Source organism: Phaethon lepturus, unplaced genomic scaffold (assembly GCF_000687285.1).
Source record: "Phaethon lepturus isolate BGI_N335 unplaced genomic scaffold, ASM68728v1 scaffold19457, whole genome shotgun sequence".
Taxonomy (NCBI): domain Eukaryota; kingdom Metazoa; phylum Chordata; class Aves; order Phaethontiformes; family Phaethontidae; genus Phaethon; species Phaethon lepturus.
Window position 1 is genome coordinate 52,737 of NW_010550075.1, and position 21,012 is coordinate 73,748.

The 21,012-nt window shown below is 39.2% G+C and overlaps 1 protein-coding gene across 1 annotated transcript in view; it reads right to left on the reverse strand.

Moving 5' to 3' along the window:
- LOC104623385 (receptor tyrosine-protein kinase erbB-4) overlaps positions 1-21,012 on the reverse strand; it is a gene marked incomplete at its 3' end in the record, with an annotated part of 113,577 nt that overhangs the window by 23,374 nt on the left and 69,191 nt on the right. The window contains exons 14-16 of the mRNA XM_010290460.1: positions 5,068-5,200; positions 2,325-2,447; positions 712-810 (exon numbers count right to left, since the gene is read on the reverse strand). Of these exons, the coding sequence (XP_010288762.1) occupies positions 712-810; positions 2,325-2,447; positions 5,068-5,200 (355 nt within the window). The remainder of the gene's footprint in view (positions 1-711; positions 811-2,324; positions 2,448-5,067; positions 5,201-21,012) is intronic.

Consider the following 21,012-nt stretch of genomic DNA (forward strand, 5'->3'; position numbering starts at 1 on the left):
GTTCTGCACCAGCAGAGACTCACATACGTGGTAAGATGCTCCCCTGCAAATCTTCTCCCTCATCTCTAGCGTCTATGCCATGGAAAGATAAAATAACTGGCACCTGAGACAGAGGAGTTTCAGCCTTCCACCGATGGGAGGACCATTGATAAGAAAACTCCAAGCATCTTGGGGTGCATGACATCTGCAGAGTGAAAAACCCAGCCCTTCATTACCATGGCACTGGCATTACCCTGGCAGCCCAGGTACTTCACAGTTCTGGAACGGAATCATCTACATGCAATCAATTAAACATTGCCTCATATAGGTTTGCCTAGCTCTCCAGCGTCAGAGAGGCAGCACTGACCTACCTGCAGCTGAGATGTAGCCTTGGTTAGTTGGTTTTGTTTGTTTGTTTGAACACTGCTGCTCTAGACAATGCTATAGATATAGATAATAGTAAGACAGCTGGTCAAAGCCTAAGGAAAGGAGGGAAAAGGCCTACACACAAAATCTCAGCAGTTGAGTTTCTCTAGGGACATGATATTGTAGCACTTGCTGAGTATCAGCACAGTATTGGTCCTGTGTATAAGCCTCCTTCGACTATTTAAATATAAGGGAAGAAAACTGGCAGAAATTCCTCTTTACAGTCTCTGTGGACTACAGAAAGACACACCCCGCCCACCCCACCCCGCAAAAAAACCTCACAGACACTGGTCGTCTCTTACTTACATCCATAAACTCCACATTGGCCTTCGGACCAGTGGTCTCGTTAAGGATCTTAATGGCCACAGGAATCTTTACAGTTTCTCCTTCGGGGACCCAAATACCCTAGAAAGAGAAGAAAAAGTGAGAGAAGACTAATAAGAAAACAATCATAAAAACTTCAGAGTTACAGCTCTTCTTGATGCATTCTGTCACATTATGCAAATCCATTATGAAGCTCAGAACTGAGAATACACAAAGCAAGCTGTAAAATAATAAAAATCCCACAAAACTACTTCTTACACCAAAAGTGAACCTTCATGTAAAATAAAAGATTTTGTATCAGTGAATGTCCTCATTAGGCTCCCTTGATTTTTGGGTCCACAACCAGGTTTCTACAGAGTAATGTCAGCGTATCAATGATGCACATACTTTTTCCATGATTGGTTCTGATAAAATTAAACAAAAGTCTGGATTTTCTGTTCTGGATTTTGATGTCAAACTCACTGGTTATCAGAAAACTCTCAAAACTGATTATCACTAGGTCATACTATCTTGCAGGAACAGGATACCCTGAGAACAATGTATTTAGAGTGAAAAATTTAGGGGCTATTTCTCTAAGTAATTGATATCTGAGAATTAAGAACTTAGATGGCTAAAAAGTAAACTTTAAAATTAAAATTCACAAACTGTGTGTGTCTTGGACTACTTTTCCATCCTTCTCGACTATTGCTGTGTTCTTGACAACCTCATGGTACCCATCTCTATCACTTTATTATTGTCCAAGTATATGTAAACTGATTATTCAAAAATGTATTCCCATGACCTTGCAGCTGTAGTGACCTGGTCTTTACTTCCTCCATTTCCTCCCCAGTTTGAAGAGAGATGCAGTATCCATCCTCCTTCAGTGCTCTGACCTACCACCTCAATTTGGCAGGTCTGAGTTGCTCCCAAAGGGTCAGGTGGTTGGTTTCACTTGCTCATTAAGCCCTACTTCATGCTTTTGAGATTTGGACATGACCAACAGATCTTTTAAAAAAAAAAAAAAAAAAAAAAAATCTCTAACTGAAGCATTTTTTCCCTTGTTGGTTCTGCTCTTAAATCCTGGTTGTTAAAGGGTGCATTGACATAACTCATCTTTTCTATTTAAATGGAAGAAACAAAAATTATTGCAGTTTAGCTAACGACAATGTTGTTTTACAAGGTATGACTACTATTACAAGACCTATGTGACAGTTGCAAAATGAGAGACAAAATTTATGTCGCTTTCCAAAAATGTACTGTAAAGCCATTATTTAAGAACAGAATTACGAACTTTGATACTGCATTTTAATATCAAGATGTGTAGTCCTGTTGCGTGCAAGGAAGACTGTGGCTGACACTTCTTTTCTCACCAAGAAATAGTATCTGCATGCCTCATAAAAACTGAAGTCAGCATTTGAGCCTGCCTAATTAAAACTGAAGTCAAGGTTTGAGCCTGAAGATGGGCTCCTTCCACACAATTCCACCATACTATGAGTTTCCCAGCTATGCAGGGCTCATGAACCCATCCCCAGTACGGGGTGCTTTGCTGTAATGCAGAACTTGACTGCTTAAAAGTTAAATGAGGGAACTCACTACTGTACAGTGAAGAGTCTTACCTTATATACAGTTCCAAAGGCTCCAGAGCCAAGAACCTTGACTCGTTTCAGCTCAGTTTCCTTCAGGATACGAAGCTGTGCTTGGTTGGGTGCTGTGCCACTTGGAGTCAAGGGTTCCACAAGCTATGAAAGAAAATTCAACAGTCTTAAATATTTGAAAATGCGAACACCGATCAGAAGTTTGTACTGAACACATCCAATCCAACTAAACACTGGAATAAGACAGTGGTGGCATCTATTGACCTGCCAACTTGTGGAGGGATTGCTCACCTTCAAAAGCAAATGAGTAACGCTAACAAACAAAGAGACCTGATAAAGAAAATCCTCGCTCAACATGTAGTGATTTCCACCAGGAATTGCATGATGGAATTATGAACTGGAAATTGAATTGGCGTCACAGTAACACACCCAAGGACTTTGGCTAATGGAGGCAGTATAAATATTTTCTACATGACAGAAGTACATCATTTATTATCAGTGCACCACATTCTATTTTTGCCCATTTTAGTGTCTTTTAAGTTGGCCATACTTCTTTTTAATAGCCCTGACTTAAGGGATTATCACGTTCTTACTCTTTTTTGGGGAAGGGACTGTTTTTCTGAACAACTGTTATACCACACAGAAGGACAGCTTTAAGGAGAAAACATCTTATAGCAGACCACTAATTTGTAACAGCCACTACTTTACTGCAAAAAAAAGCACAATTTTAATTTGCTCAAGATGTCCCCAGAAACTCTGTAAATGAGCCACGATGGCACACTCAGTTAAAAATGCTCTCAGATCCAAATGTTATACCATCTCTGCTAGAAAAACAATGCTGCTTTAAAAGTAAATTAAAAATACATGAAAAGGACAATACTCTAAACAACGAAAAATAGTCTGTTCCTTTACAGGATGAGGAAAATAATTCAGGGCTACTCCTATTCAAATTGGTTTGAAACCACTGCAGTATTTCAAAGTTGTCTGTTTACAAGACTAAATGCACCATGCTCTGCAGTTTGAGAAATACATCCATGGCTCTTTGAGCATCGTGAGCTACTTAGTTAGTAGACCAGGCTACTTTGGTTCAGGTTAAAAACACCGGTATCTGGAAATTATTGGAGTAGGAAAACATAACAAAACCAAACAGCAACAAGTCAGGTTATCACAGAAATAAATCGTGAACTGTACTTTTTTCAGAGTGATTTCTCTTTCCTCCTTCCCACTTTAGATGCCCAGTACTTACATGGTGAAAGGAAGAAGGTTCACTGTAAAAGAAAAGTGGACAGACTAGCAGTACACTTCTGTATTTTCAGTTTGTGAAGGGCGAAAACAGCTTCTGTGCCACAGTCCACCAGCACAGATATGGCAGGGAGAAGTGTTGTGGCGGTCTAAAAAAATTCTTGTAGAGTTTTACTGAGAATGACCTACAGAAAGAGTAGGTCTGTTACAGCCTCCAGCTGGAAACAGTGACTTCAGCTGAAGCTATAGTCGCTTGTGTGTTCATCTCAGGATGCTCCTGATTTAATCTTCAGTTTCTAAGCCAAGACAACAGCTTCCCCACATGTTCAGTAGGAGACCTTGGTCCCTCAGGAGCTGCCGTCAGCCACAGCTTTTATCTGACCAAATGGAGAATGAGAGCTGGACTTCAAAGCCAATACTTCTCAAATCCAATGAAAACTACCTGCTTAAAATTGTTTATGCTTAAGTAGGGGCTCATACAATGGCAAGATTTACGTATCCAAAAGCACTGAGTATTGTTAAGCTTACTATAAAACCAAACAGTATTTAACAAGCAACACAAATTCTGGCCAAGCATAAAAGACACTTAGGCAAACAGATTGGGGATGCATAAATCATTTGCTCCTAGGCTTTACAGTGGAGATGAGCAGGAGCAGAACCCTTGGAACAGAAAAGAAAACAGCATTCTTAACAAAGCTTTATCAAAGAATCACTAGAATATTCCCAAACTTCATTATCTTACAAGGGGGACTCTAATTTAAAAGTATCACTTGCGAAGTGTCTCAAGTATAGGACTGAGGAGATGGCAGTAATCACCATTGCTGTAGCTGACAGATAAAGACTTAATGTTATGTTTAAATACACTGCCTAGATCCCCCTCGGCATTTCAAAGAGCAAGATGGAGTGGGCACAGCACTATTTCCTATAGCTCCACTACGTATTTTTGCCAGTAGAACTGGGAACTTAATTTGGTTAAGCTCTGGGAAGTATCTTGGCTTAATAAAATACATCATTACTGATTGTAACTACAGGCTTTGACAAACTCTGCACCACAAAGGCAATGCAGGCAGTGGGAGCAACGGTAAGTGACAATGTCTGCATTTCAGCATTCTTGATGAGCTGAAGTTTGCATCAGAGCTTGCTGAAGGAACTTACTTCAGTATTCAAAGCTGACCTCAGTATGCACTGGATGAAAAGCTGTATTTAAGCATGAGAGCTGCTAAATATACTCATGATGAACTGGGATAGAAGTTCAGTTGAGAGCAGGATGGGAGTTAAAAAATCTGTTGGAACATGACTTTGTGATCATGTGGACCTTTTTTGGTTTTCAAAAGTGGTGAATCTATGTATGTGCAGAAAACTAGTATAGCTTCATTCATTCCATCAGTCCTGCAGAAGTTAGCAAAAGGATTTCTACTGACCTGTCTGGTAATTGGATTGAAGACCTGAACATCTTTAATATAAAAGCAGAACAGCTCTGTGTATCTTTTCAAATATTATGTGAGAAGCAGCACACTCTCACCTCAGTCTCCAGGAATCTTCGCAGTGCTCTCTTCTTTTTAATGCTTTTGCGCCGAACATACACAGCGAATGTCAGGCCCACAATGACGATGATGAAGAGGCCACCAATAACTCCCGCAGCAATCAGAGGCGTTCTAGCAATCAGAATCAGAGACTTTTATTTTTAGGTAGAGTGAGAGACCAACGAATGTTTGGGTACATAAAACACAATCACTTGGAAAGCTTATTAACTGCCTTATGATAGGAATTTCTAAGTCAGTCCAAATGGGAAGTCAGGGGAATCACATTAACGTATGGTGTGACTTTTGATTTTAACCAACATATCAATTTCACTTTTTTCAAGCCACCATGCACAGGTGAGGAGTTGTGTGGACAAGGAGACACAACATGCACTTTGATAGCAAACACAAATCTGCAATGGCAAAATGAGGATACAGGTATCTGCAGTTTTACTGCAAGAACTTTAAATATGCTTACTTTTTGGCTCCATCTACGTTAACTCAATGGGCTTGTGCATTTAGAGGAAAATAAACTAATGAAAAATTGCCTAAACTACCAATATGATGTGCCTTCTCAAGTATAGAGAAAGTGAGAGGCAACTCTGAACATGGTGTTTCATAGACAAATCTGGAGGCATCATACTCCTACAGCTTCCTCAAGTAGAGGATATTTATATTTGAACAACGTAACTCATTACAAGAGCCACACACCCTCTTGGAACTCCTACACCTAACTGTTGGAACTATTACACATAAACATTTTCGTCAGGGGTTATGATTGCACCCATCTGGTTTTGCTGTGGCTTTTCAGAACAGCCAAATCCCAGGCCAAAAGACTGGTCTGTTGGAGCCAAAACACTCCTGTGAACAATGCCAAGGAAGGCTTAGCACAAGAAACTACTTCAACAAATCCTTTCACCTTTCTAGGATCTTGAGCAGCATGAGTTACAATTACCAATTTGTTTTTCCCCAGTGATAAGTAGGCTGGCATCATGGTAGATGCTATACAAGCACAACACAAGAAGACTGTCTCAGAGAGTCAGTCTTTGACTTAGGTGCCCACATTTGGAGATCGCCTACACAGCTAGTGGAGAGAAACAGGCTCCCTCCGAAGAAAAAAAAAATCCAAGCAACAGGTGCTCTGACTCATTTTTTTTTCTTTCTCTCCCTGCTCCATCTCTAAAGAGCGCGTAGCAGCCTCCAAACCAAAACAACTTACTAGCATAAACACACTCACAGCATTTAACATCCCTCCAACAGTGACAGGACAGCAGCTGAAAAGATGGGTAAAAAGAGACAGCGTGACAACTGCAGAGTATAAATGGCGCTCAAACCATTGCCTGGTAACTACAGGAAATTGGTTAACTATTGTCAAGATTATGGAACTACCACTGCTGTGCTTTAACAGCCTTCCTTGGTTATGTCTGAATGATGATGAAAGACACATTATGGCCTGTTAATATAAAGGTACCACACGGCTACTGAAAATTTAAAGGAGTCTCCCACAGAAATAATAAATTGATTTATCTGACCCTTTACTCTCCTTTCTATGTCATACCACAAAGCAGAACAGGGGGAAGTGGTGCCACCTAACCTGGTTTGGTATTTAAGGTGTGTCTACATTACCACTGAGTACCGTTTTGAAGCCTGTCTCTAAACCGTCGTAATTGTCCCTCATCACTGCAGTTTGGTTCTGAGAAGTCTCATAGCACACAAGCTGGATTAATTTCAGATACCAACCAAAAGATACGTTTCTGGAGCACACCTAATGTGCTCCAACCTCTAACTGGCATTAAGGTCCACAGGATCATACTAGAGCTAACCCAAAGAGAAAAACCCTCCGAGCAAACATAGCCTAGACATTGGGATCATTACCTATATCATCCTCCAGATCCAATCCTATTGTGTCACTCACCTCATGTTAACAGAGAGCAAGCCTCATACTTCCAACATCTAGTTATTAAAGCACCAAGTTTAAAGCACCACTATCATATTTGCCCAGGGAAAACACGTTAACATTACACTGTAAGCCCCATTACAGCTCAGAGACTTCATGATGGGAACCATAAAGCCTGCAAATAAAGGAAGCTGAATGTTGTCTGGCTGCGATATGGATTATGATGTTTGGGAAATACAAGTTCAGTACCACTTACTCCTCAGGCAGAGACACTCCTCCTTCATCTAGTTTGGCCTTAAGACACATTGCCCTTTCTAATCCCATTGGTTACTTCACCAATTTTGAGTGCTGAACTCAGATTAAAGGACCTGGCATATCCACCCAAAACTACATTCCTCTTCATTTGCATGTGCTTTCCATGATGCTGATGCAAGAAATTCTTTAATAGGCAATTATGAAAAGCACTGGCTATCAAAAGACTTCTCTGGAGCTAGTACTGACCAATGTTCTTGAGCAGAGGAATTTATTCTTTTTTAATGCTGTTTGAACAATCATATAACTTTTAACTAACACCACTAAACCACAGACTGACAAGACAGGCAGGAGGTCTCTCGACTTTAAAGTCCATCATAACAGCTGTCAAAATAAATAATTAATGTTTTATGGTACTGTGTACACCAAAAATGGTCCAAACAATATTTACATGATAGACCATAATATGGAAACAGTTCCACAGGAGACATAACAACTAGTGAAGAAAATAAAATGAAGTTACACTTTCCTTGCAACCCTTTTATTGTTACAGAGTACAGGGGTTCAAAACAAATCTTTATGATCCATCATGTCAGCTCTCACTGACTTTAAAAGAAAGTCGTCATCATTTTTAGTAGCGAACTGAAAAAAACCAAGTATTTTTCAAAAACTTCACCACACAAGCATTTAGTCATTAATGTGAAATACGCTGTAATTACATATCAGATCTGAATTTTCAGGAGGTACTATCTAAACACACTATTAAGCAAGCTTAAAAAGGGAGTGTAAAAGGAGTAATATACCATTGTGAGAAAAAACATATTTAAATGCTAAACAAATATCTGAAATACAGAAAAAGTTCCATTTTCAATTCAAATAGTGATCAGCTGCCTTTACTCCTAAGTCCACTATCCTTGCACAAAAATTATGACAGACGCAAACAGCACAGACCTAAACAGATGTAACTGCATACCGTGCGGCTTCTCTCTCTGCTACTGAGCTAAGCCCCAAAGTCAACAATCACGTGTTTTATTTGCTACACTACCAAATGACAAGTCACTGCCTTCAGCGCTTTCTGGTATCATCAGCGCACTTCACTGTTGTTTCCAACCACATGCAGATTATTTTCCAAGCCCCGTCTTCTGGGCGTCGCCTACCGCATGTGGGTTATTTTTACTTCTGTTTGTTAGGGTGAGTTTGCTTTTCTCTCTATTCTGCTCATATCTTCATTTGTCCTGTATAATTTCTGTACTATTTTCACGTTTGCAGTGTCTTGTATGTAATACCCTAGTGAATGTCACTAACATGCCGTTTACCTTTCTTTCACATAATTGTTAAGGTTTATCATGGAACCCTGCAAGGCGGTACTGATCAGAGATGCTGGAGATATGAAACCTTTCTCCCATTTTGTTTTTCTAATCCAATCCTTTTTTGTACATGAACCTAACCAACAGTTCAACTTCACATACAGTTGGACACACAAATTCCCTGATCTCTTAAGGGCTTAATCCACTTGCACTTTTGTTACGTTACTGTCCCACAACCAGCTGTGTGCATGCAACTCGCTACATTTGCCCACCTCAGACAACTGGCCCCCTCAAACTAATTCAATGAAAGTTACTGGGAGCCGTGTTGATGCAGAGACAAAAATTTCACTATCAAAAAAGCCCGTTTTGTTCAAGTCCTTTTTAAAAGCACGGAGGCCCCATTTCTCTGTTAGGGCTCAGAAAAGATAAAGTCAAGCTAAGAGTGACATTTCCATGGCAGTCCTGCCCATCCAGCATAAATAACAGACAGACAGAAGTCGAGTCTAGCTCACTCTTCTTTCAGCTCCACCACAAAGCTACCAACTGGAAACTCCTGATACAGCCACTACTTTCCTTTACACACTGAAAAGCTACCCCAGAGGGCGAAAAAAAATCTCTGCTAGGTGTTTCTGGACTTCTATGCTCATAAAAATAAATTTAGCAGTCCAAGAAATATGGCCCCAAACCATAATCCAACCCCGTATCACTAATTTACTATCCCCCACCCCTCCCGCAGCTGAGGACAGAATACCCAATTAATGGTTGGAAAAGGCAGCAGCAGGGGAGGCAGCGGGAGGGAAAAAATCACAACATGTGAAAAATCCTGCCTTTTAAACTGGAAACTGTGTATCTGTGGCTAGAAGTTGAAAGTAAGACTCTAGTATTCCGTTAGGAAGAAATGAATAATATATATTTCTTTTTAAACGCGTACTGTGTTTTCATATTTAGAAGCATGTAACACCCACTCCCACACACCAAAACTGAGACAAAAAATTCAAAGTTAGTATTTCAGGATGGACAAGGACGCTCAACAGGGGGGCTCGTATCATTCCATCCACTCCAAAACATCAAAACATCTGCAATTCCCACAGTGCTTTCAGCCCAGGTATTAAAGCCTCATTACGGATTTTGATGAGTACGCGGCCTCATACTCTTGACTGGAGAGTGCAGCAGAAGGGGGAAAGGAAATAGAATTGTGGTCCATGGAGTAAAGCTGAGAAAGAACACCTGTTTTCCTATCTTCTGCATTAATCTACCTAATATGATACGTAAATAAATTGAGCTTTGAAGCAAATCTGCTAGTGAGCTTTAAGTTCCTGCCTCAACTTTCCTCACCTTCCCCTCCTTTGAGTTTTATCTATATATCCAAACAGGACTCATTACAACCTTGAATATTTGCTAAGTAGCCACTTCTTGTAAATTTTCATTATCAAGGCATTATTTTTTGCCTGATGGATGATTCACACTTTCTGCATTCCTCACCCCTTCCATCAGTGGAGAGTTCAAGCGAGTTATAAAGCTGCACTTTTAGAGATCTCACAGATTCTGCTAATCCTGGAACGGTAATCTTAGTATTTAAAATTTACAAGACAAAGAACCAGACTGGGAAGCAAATTTGTGTATGTTTTAGTAGCTTCTCTCTGCTGTGCAGCACTCCCCTGGCAGAGCTCTACAACCACATTTTCAGAGTGCCTAGTGTTCAAGAAACAATGCTCCCCAGGGATGGGAAGAAGTCATCTAATATTATTCCCATTAAGATGTTCTTTGCTTTATATTTTTCAAGAACAAGGCTCCCTTCCCCCTTGCTCCTCATCTGAGGGTGTTTAAACATTGACAAATGTCACCATATATGTAGGGATTTGGAGTTTCTAATCACACATAAACTCCAATTTTAACGGACAGCTAATCTCACGATTACTACTAATTCAGCATTTAATCTAGATATGGGCAAACTGCATTGCATCGTACTGTCAACTAGCTGCAGTTAAACGCTGGCGGCAGGTAGCTCTGGTTCTGTGGTTAAACTCTGGTGGTAGTTTGCATATTTTCAATATGCAAAATGACCACAATGTTGTAGTCTACGTCTAGGTCCATTCAGCAGTTAAACCTCAAAACAGTTTTTACTTTGGACAAGGCTAATGCCGACAAACAGACATCTATAGTCAAAATTGCTTTTTCCTTACCTACACCGGTTCCTATATTAAAGCCTTCCCTGAGCAAGTATTTAAAGACATTTCCAGATCACTACAATGAAGTTAGTGGTGTGCTCAGTGTTTTTTCACCAGCTTTGCCAAATGAGAACAACATGTGCAGAATAGAGATTTAGTCTCTAATTGACAGTGTACACCCTTTCCTCCTCTAGCACACCACTGACTACGATGTGCTGTTGAGAGCAGCAGTGCTGTTTGGATACATCAAAAAGTTTAACATACGGTGACATCATTTACTGAAAGTTTGCACATATTTTGGTTATCAGTGTTTAGTGAAAACAAAACACTAACAAGATGCAAACAAATACATTATGTGCATTCCTTAAATTGTAAAAGTGTGTCCTACTCATGCTGCCTTTCTTTTTTTTGAAAAAGATAGGATTTCTCCTTTCACTCAGCAAAATAAATGAGGACAAAGAAAAAAATACAAGGTATAGCTTTGAAAATGAATGTTAAGCTATAATTCTAGACATTAATATGTATTGACTATAAATTTATGACATCTTTATTATCATTAAGCACACAGAGTGCACAATGGATTTCTTTAAAACTAGTTTTAAATCTGAATGGCATCATTTAGGAGAACCACCACATTTCTATTACGTTTTCACCACAAATTACTAAGAACTCTCAGTTTTAACTTCCCGTTAACACAGTTGATCGGGAATAAATACTGAAATCTCTGTGATTACAGTATCAATATGGAGGGTCTTCATGGACCTCTCCCCATGAAACTGAAAAGTTCATCTGACATCTTTTGCATCCCTGGTATTTTTAGGCTGAGATTTTTCTCTTCTGCCACAACATAAAAAAGAAACACTATTGTTAAGAACTTGCACAGTGACTTTGTTCTGAGGCTTGTGCTTTAAGTAAACATATTAATGTTCCTTGTAAAATATGCCAAGTCAGGCCCCGTATAATGTAGATTGATTTATCTGTGACAGAAAGCCCGTTAAATCCACTATATTGGACTCACAGGTGAAGCCGGTTCATCAAGTAAGAGAACAATCCTCTTTATAAACTTGTCATACTTCCCATTTTCTTTGGGAAGAGTAATATTTTCCTTTAAATAAAGAAAACTAGACCTGTAATGACCATGGGCACTGATGGACTGCTCTGAAACTAACAACATCAACATTAGCTCAAGGAGTTTCTCTCTGCATAAGGCATTCCTGTTAAAAGCAATAAACTCACCCTGCAACAAGTTGCAGCCAACTGGCTCTATGATTATATCTGTGTACCTGAAATTATTAAGAAGAAAACATGCTTTACTCAAATAGAAACATAAAGTGCATTTTCCTGTATGACATTATATGCTTTGGCACTGCCTTCTAGTCATTAACTGTCAAATCCAAAAGTACCACAGAGCAGCACAGTCTGAGGCAGAGCGCGTTACATGGCTTGGGGAGCTGGAGAAATCCAAGTTAGTGCCCATACTACATCAGCAGGTATCCAAAATATTCAATGGGCACCAGGTCACGTGGAGAATATAAATCCTAGCATTGAAACTGAGCAGGAACATTCCTGCACTCTGCGACAGGTGTTCAGGGGAGATTTTTATAACGTTTTCTTCATTGCAACATTTTAGTTCCTATTGTACATTCTAGCAGATATGGGGAGGCCAATTACCTTCACCCTACATCCTGTACAGCTTCCCAAGCAGAAGGCTGAACTCCAGCCTAAACGGCTCAGAAATTATTGCAACCTGACCTCAGCTTTGCTCCACCAGTGACTGTACAGATGAGTGAATACTGTAGTCAGTATTAATAGCAATTCATTAACATTTCAGGTGGCAGCCTTATTCAGTCTAATGCATGTCATTTTTTCTTTACAGTTAACAATTATGTAGATAGGTGTATGCTCCAGAGTCTGGACAAACAATCAAATATGTGTCCTCAGACATCCATGATGAATCAGACATTCACTACTTTGTCCTCTGAAATTTTTGGTACCCAATATTCGGTACAGGACACGGAGGGAAATTAATTTCAGTTGGGTGATAAACCAAACTGTAAAGAACAGAGAACAGGAAGGAATGTTTGGGAGTATTTTAAATAATCAACAGGAGGAAACCTGTGGGTTTTTTTAAACTCTTTCCAGATTTCATTGATGGAAAGTGCTTGTAATTCACTTACGTTGCAGTTAAGTGTTCCCTGACATTGAGCTATTCAACATATGAAATATTCAAACCCACAAATGACTAAGCAAAATCTTGCCTGTAGGACTGTGCAGGTGGTTTGCCTACCTTTAAGGAGCTGCAAGAGGAAGGTTTCTCTACCCCACGTCCTGAATTTTATTTTTCCATCAAAAATAATCATCTTTCTGCTGAATATGCCTTGGTCTATACCTGCCCCTTTTGATTGTTTTTTGGATTGCCAGTCTCTCCTGACAGTAATTGTTCAGAAAATTTAAGGAGTACAGGGCAGATTTTTTTGTCCAAGTGGTTGCGAATACTGGGCTCTTTCCTGTTCCAGCTTTGAATCATACGGGGCAGCGAGCGTTTGCTTTTACAAGCTCCGAGAGTATTTCACAGTAGGGAACCTTCAAGGACTGTATGTGGGGACCAAGTCTGAGATTCTGTCCTGGATTCCCTCCTCCTGAAGTCTTTAAGACTTTATGTTTCTCCTTTGTGAGAATAGATTCTGTACATTGAAGACAGCCCTAACTTCCATCAGATCACTTCTGGTCCAGCTCTGTATCTACATGCCCATGAGCCATCTCACCATGGCGAACAAGCCTCTTCACACGAGTGAGCAGTCAGACTAAGGTTCAGCATCGGACACTGGCAGAGGGCAAAAAACCCCCATCAAAACAAAATGGGACAAGATAAACTGATGAGAACTGTCACACTATGTACCAGATCTTGAAGTTTTTTGCCATATCCAATCATTTGTTTTGCAAGAAATGCAGAGCTTACATGGGTTTCAGCTGAGGTTTTTTAACAAGCAGTGGCATAAAAGCATCTTTTGGACCTGTGTTTGAGATCAGAGTGCATGAAGGATTTGTACAAGAACGTGTTTGGAAATATGCACCCATATATTGTGCTTGTATTACATACATACATACACACACACGATTAAAAATTTTTCCTTCGAAGTCTAAATCAAAACACTAACACTTCAAAATAGTAACACTTCATTCCACACTGGTATAAATGTATATATAAATATAGCATTTCAGACATTTATTAGAATACTAGTAATGGCCATGATGCTGTTAACTTCAACATACATTTTAGCTACGCCTCATCTGAGTTCTAAATATGCAGAATTTATCTTTGTGGAGCATAGCAGGGAATAAATGCAGCCAATGCTCATAAATATCAAGGAAAATCCAAGGTAGATAAAGAGCAGGGTATAAGGAATTTATTTCTGAGCATGCCTGATGCTGCTTTCGGATTTATCACTATTATTTTACAAGGATAGCATTCTGTCTAAATGCCCTACACAAATTATATCCATCATTAGAAAATCCCATTTGATTATGGGGAAAAACTCAGATAAAATTGAGATCCTCCTTCTGACACAAGGCTTATACAGGATCATCTCCTATACAATAATATGCGCAAAAATTCTTCTATGTCCATAATTTATCAGTCATCTCCTAGTAGTTCTTATATTAATAAGTGAAGCAAAGAGAAACTCTGGTTTTCTTGCAACTCCTCTTAATTCTAGCCATCGGCCCACTGCCAGCATTTCCCCAGAGGCCATTCAGGGAAAAAAAAAAATTATTCAACTTCGAAGCTCCGAATCCACCCACCTTCACTCCTCTCTTCCGTATCCACAGCCACCCAAAGGAATCTATTTCACTTCACTGGCTGTAAAGGGAGCCAAGGGAAACCAGTCTTTGTCAATATTATCCTCATCTTCTATTCTCAGCTCTACCAATGGGGTTTTTTTTTGCATCTATGTACACAGCAACCTCCTATCATCTTGATAGCCACAGATGTGACTTGATTAGAAAAACAGCTTGTGACCATGGTGAGGATACTGCTCAGAGTAACCTAGACTCTACAACAGCTGTTTTATTATCATTATTTTGCAGTACAGTATGGCCCACATAAAGGCAAATGATAATTTAGTAAAACAGCTCCCAAATTTCAGTATGATAGAACATTCCAGAATTTATTGCAGATACAGCCTTACCTATGCATCTTCCAAATGTCAAAAATACTCCTCTTCCAATAGCTGCTAAACACCCAGTACAGATCAGGGCAAGCATCTGGGGAAACTGTGATCCAGCTTAAAAATCTCGTTTTCCTTTTTTCTGCCACAAACCCCTTGACAAGACCAGCTAGAGAGAATATACACAAACACACTGCCACAGCTATAGGTTTTGCTTTGCTTTCTTCCTAATTGCCTTTTTCTCACTGGAATTTTCCTGGAAAGAGCTCCCTCAGTTTAAAAATCTGTTGATTAAAAGATGACTCAAACATCCCAAAGTTTGGAAACTGGAGCCTGATTATCCACTGGTTGATCCAGGAAATTGAAGAAGAGAGAGTTCACACAAAGCTGAAGCGGTGAGACAGCACTCAACTTTGCCTGCATCCAAGTCATTTACATGCAGAGGATATCACTACCATGAGGGAGGGAAAAACATAGCTACAGGAGATGGGACTATTTTAAAGCTAGAATATTATCTTTTCAATCTGTTCTTTGTCTATTATCCTTACTGTGATTGAGACTACGCATATTAACAACTAGTGGTACATTTTTAATGCAGGAATAATTTTAATTTTTTCCCACCCCCCTACATCAGACCATGACGGGCAAAGAGGTAATTTATTTCTGAAATTTACACCTTTTCTTTAAGGAAGGTTATTCAATCAAATAAAGCAACTCCCACTGATACAGAGCCCACTGAAATGAACTGAAAATACCCTGATGGCTGATTCAAGCCTACGGGGTACTCAGAAGAGACCAGTTTGGCCACTACCATGCTGGTGAATTGCCCAACTAGAATTAGTCGTCTTCCTTCCTATCTACCAGGTCATCGCTGTTTCTTTGGTTTTAACCAACCAACCTACAGGATCCGTATATTATGGTCCATGCTCCCACCACTATTTTCAAGATTAATATGCTATATATCCAAAAGTAGGGATCACAATGTCTTATCTCCTCTTCAGCATGACCTGTAAGACTATACTCATTAACACACCAAGCCTACAAACTCTATCTTGGCTGAACCTTAACAGCATTAACTGGAGCAAAACAAATGGTAACAAATAATTAAAACCATATCCTCTGTCCTTCTGTTTGCATCTACTTTTCCACTGTCACCTCTTCTTTTCACTCATGTTGCTTTACAGTTTCTGTGCTACTAAATTTCAGTGACTTACATAAACATCATTAGGTTTACTACAACTAAACAGCTAGGAGTTAAAATGGGACAGCGAGTAAAGAAAGAACATGTAATGAAAATCCAAGTGAGCATTTTAAGAGGCAAGTAACATCTTGGTGTATTGCTTTGATAGCCTGTGTTCCTAATAGACAGACTATGTTACAGGCAAGGTATTGGGAGTCTAAGACAAATTATTTGAGGAAACAGTTCACACTTCTACCTTAAAAGTTTGATTGCATTGCAGACAACTTTCCTGCAGGTATTACAAGAAAAACTTCAGAGAACTTACAAATCAGGGATTACATCATGACTGGACCATGTTTAACCAAAGTCTGGCCTTTGTCCTGATGACAAGGACATTTGTTCTTGAATTTGTTCTCAAAATTTCTGCATAAATGCCACAACTCTTCAGGATGAGGGATTACCAGCCCTGTCGAGAGAGGTACCAGAAAAGACAAATACACAGCAATTTTCTCACAACACTCTGCCAGTGAAAAGCTCAATCAGAACTAGCCAGCACCTGTCTTCATGTTATCCCACAATCTTTCCTTGCCTATTTGATCATCTGCTCAATCTGAGGCAACTACAGAAATTATCATCTGCATTATCTTCTATTGATTAAACAGCCATCTGCAGAAGAGCTTGTCCATCAGTGTGTGAAGATGGCATCATTAAAAATTTACATCGGATTGAAAAAAGCATGAAAGTTTTTGACAAAACTACTGTCACCCCTAAAGAAAACTTCACTTTCAAAGGCTACATACAAATAAAAACAATATCTAGATACCACACGTTCTAAAACTTCATAGTACCAAAGCCCCAGCTCTACCAATGCATCTTCTGTGAAAGGAAGGGAGGGACAATACGAAGAGAAAGAGGACAAAAAAGAAAAAAAGATCAAAAGAGGAAGAGTGTGCACTACAGAACAATACAAGATACTTAAGTACCTCACTAGTATCTAAGGCTTAGAAAACTTGAAAGAGATGGACAAATGAGACCTTCAAATTTATGTTTTTAGTGGATAAACTTCCAAATTGCCTTCAGTTGTACATCAAATAAAAATGCTGAACAACTAGAATACAAAAATGCTACTGTATTTATTCAAAATAAATACCTCATCCAAGTGACTATAGGCACGATGCAAGACAGTTCAAACAGGTAAGATCTGAGTGAGCTTCTCCACTCTCCTAGCAAAGGACAGTCAGAAAACTCAGAATTTTAACTGCTCTAACTGCTAACGAACAAGAGTATGTCAGCATAACAGCAACCTTGTGTAAAGTCACGTGGAACTCTCACTCCATGCCTTTACCAGCACAGTAAGTCTCACCAAAGCTGACAGGAACCAAAGCCCAGTATTCAGCAGCTACATTTGCTTGTCTGTGTCCAACTCAGTACTAAGAATCAAAATTCAAAGGAGGAACTCTGGGTCCTAATCCTACAGCATGAGCCAAGAGCTCATTGTAGCTGGAAACTATCACCACAGACATGGAAGCACCACGTCACACATTGTAAAGAGGAGGAACCAGCTAAATCCTCTGGCCTGAGTATCTGTATAGCAGAGTCTACAGACTTGGCACAAATTCATCATGCTTGCAAGAGAAAAGTTTCAGTCTTGATTTTACAAGTCTAATGCTGGAGAATAGAACATTACCAGGAAAAAAATCATTCCAGGGATTAATAATCCTCATTAGAAATGCACTGGCATCTTGCTGCTTTGAATGTGTCTTTCCTCAAATTTCATCCATTTAATCAGCTCACAGACAGACAGACACCCTACCCTCCTTTTCAGCCTGCTAGACTAGCACCATCTTTAAGCAAACTTTTGCTCCTTAACTATGCATGTTTAGATGATTATCAGGCTCTACACTTTAACCCTCAACCAAAATAAGCTTTAGCTGTTTGAGCTCCCAAACTTCTTTACTACAAGGCACAATGTACAAAGCCTTAATTATTCCTGGTGGCTCTTCTGTAAAGCCTGTTTACATAGTCCTGAGAAAAGAGTCAGTCTTTATGGAAGTACAAGGTCTACTACATTCTTGTTCAACTCTATCCACTACCTTTATGATGAGGTAGAAAAAAGGCATAACACCACAAAACACCTCTACTTTACAGAAAAGAGATACAAAGTAAATTGAACTAACAGAGAGGGGGCACTGCATGGGAAGTAAGGTTAGTATTAAGCCCTCTTTCCCATTACAATTTGAATGTAGTTATTTGAAACCCTTCATACAAAAAGCCCAAAGGTATAGATAATGTATATGATATTTTCCCACCCTGTTACTTCACTTTACAGCATGACAGGAAAAAAAATATAGTAAAATAATTTGGTCTAATGACTTCGTTTATTAATGCTCTATTCCTGCATGGTTGCTGGTATTTGTGGTAATGTTTCCACCATTGGTAACTGCTACTGTACAACTTTCCACATGTAGCATCAAAGGACAGAAGCTTGTTAATTCCTTCAAACCCATAGCTTGTTTTAATAGTTTACCATTGTGTTTGCAGGCTACACACTGGTAAAACTGCAAAATGTCTTATCAAATTGAAAGCTGCTACTTCCATTTCTGCAAAAACAAATGAAAAAGATTGACTGTGAACTGTATTATCATCAATAACAAGTTATCCGCTATTTTTGATCTAATGCTGGAAAAATGTTGCAAATTAACTGAGTAGAACATACATTTTTGTATGTAAAAAAAGAAAAGGTAATGACAATAGCAAACTTCAAATACAAATTCTCATCTGCATCAAGTGTTCTACACTTGATCATTCCAGCAAATATTTAACTGGTTTTAAATAGGCAAGGGAAAACCTTGCATGAGGGGAAATTCTTGCAAGACTACTTTATAGACACAAGGAAGGAGTAAATCTATCCCAAACCCAAATGCAGTCCCTACCTACAGTAGATTGCATGGCTTGAGATACTAACTTTGATCTGACGAGATCTAATTAAGCAGACTTGACTTTATACATTCTTACAACACAAGCACACCACTACCAATGTGCTGTTCTGAAGAACCCCAACCAAGAGCTTCCCATTTTATGCAAGAATTGCAGTACCTTTATTGCCCGACAGGTCACAGTGAGTAAGCCAGAATGCAGACAATTAAGTCTTGGCTGGACTCAAATACATTTGTCATGAAACTGTCTAAATACAAAAGAGTGACAATTCCTGCATTACACAGGCAGACTGGAAGTAAGACCGCAAGCTTTAGTTCTGATTTATTGTATGTTAAATATTAAAGAATTATTAAGAAACCATTCACTGAGGTTTAAACAACTCTACATCTTACATATTTCTAACACTCTACAAATGTATTTTTAATAATAGATAATTAATTTATAACAACATTCAATCTAAATTAAATCCTCATTTCAAGCCATAAAAGAAACCCATTGGAGAATGGTGAGATATATACTGTTGCTTTATAATAAGGTCACTTCTTCATGGCACAATTTTATTTCTGCATCATATATTATTTGTGTAGCCAAACCAGTAGACAGCCAACACAAGACGTATATAGCCTGATGAAGAATAAAAGCAATGACTCCTGCAATAGGTCTGTGTGTTGTCTTCCACTCTAAAAAACCATTTCCAATTTGGAATTTCCTAATGCTTCTTGTCTTTCAGCAGTGACCTATCACGTTTGGCCCAATCACTTCTTATTTTTTCTGCTCACAGTTTTAGTAAAAATAATTTAGTCAGTTTTCTGAACAAAGAATTTTCTTATTTTAAATGTATTTGAAAATTTATTTTGCAACTTGTGGTAGCAAAGCAAAAAAAAAAAAAAAGCTTTTATTGACAACCCTCTGCAAAGAAATTTGGTTACGACCTGACAAAACTCCAGTGCTTGGTAAATATTGTGTTTAATGCTTTCTGTATATTTTCCATACATTCTTCATGAAACTGAGAAGCTTGCTGTTAAGGTGGGGCTGAACACACGCATGCAGCTCACCAAACTGGACCTTGTACTCAAACCACAAAGGTGTGGGACTTAATGAACGCTTGGCATGAGGTTCGGGGATAACAGAAGTACTAAGAATTTGTGCCAAGCAGACCAAATACAAGACCCTGCATACTTCTACAAGAAACCTACTTGCTTTGTAAGACTGGGCGCTGCACTAATGCTTCTTCAGACCTCAGCAGCTCAAGGGGGCACAAGGGCTGGGGCAATATCGAGTGAGACAGTAAGGACTGCTACACTTATGCACAAGGAGACATACTAAGCTGATTACTATAACCTCACTGTGGCATTCCTCTGTTTGGCATGCATTGCTGTGCAATCATGAATATTGCCTAAACTCATCAAACGAGCACAAGCTGCTGAGAAACTTGGTCTCTCAACAATCTCAATATACTGCAAGAGTATTTCGCTCATATTCTGCTCTTTGTACAACAAACTACTAGAAAAATCAGATTTCTGGCCTTATTCTATCCTGTGCACTCAACAGGATCCTTAAACTACTAGAGCCACAGAAACAGATTTTAAAAAGCACTCGTGTGACAATTGCTTCTAGTTCTTTCACTCTTCCAAACTTAACAGTTTATTTCTCCTTGTAGCAGCAGATCCTGCCAAATCCTTCCATACTATGAGACCACACCAGCCAATCCTGCTGAGTGAAGCAGGTGAACTAGAAGCCCTGGCAGATCCCAGACATCTTTCTGACTGTGTTATAGAACAGAAGTTTTAATACAATGAGAGCTTGTTGATCTGTGGTCAGATCTGTACAGCAGAAAAGAAGGAAAACCCACCTAGGCCATTTCCTAAGTAGAGCAGTCTTACTAAGTAGGAGTGATAAGAAGTGGGGGAGCTCAAGAAATCACTGCAGTGACTGTCATTCACGTCACAGGGGTACTCAAAACATATTCCTCCTAAAGCTCCAGGCAGTGAAACGTTGTGACATTAGAAGTGCCCACTGCAAAGGTCTGCTTGAGAACCA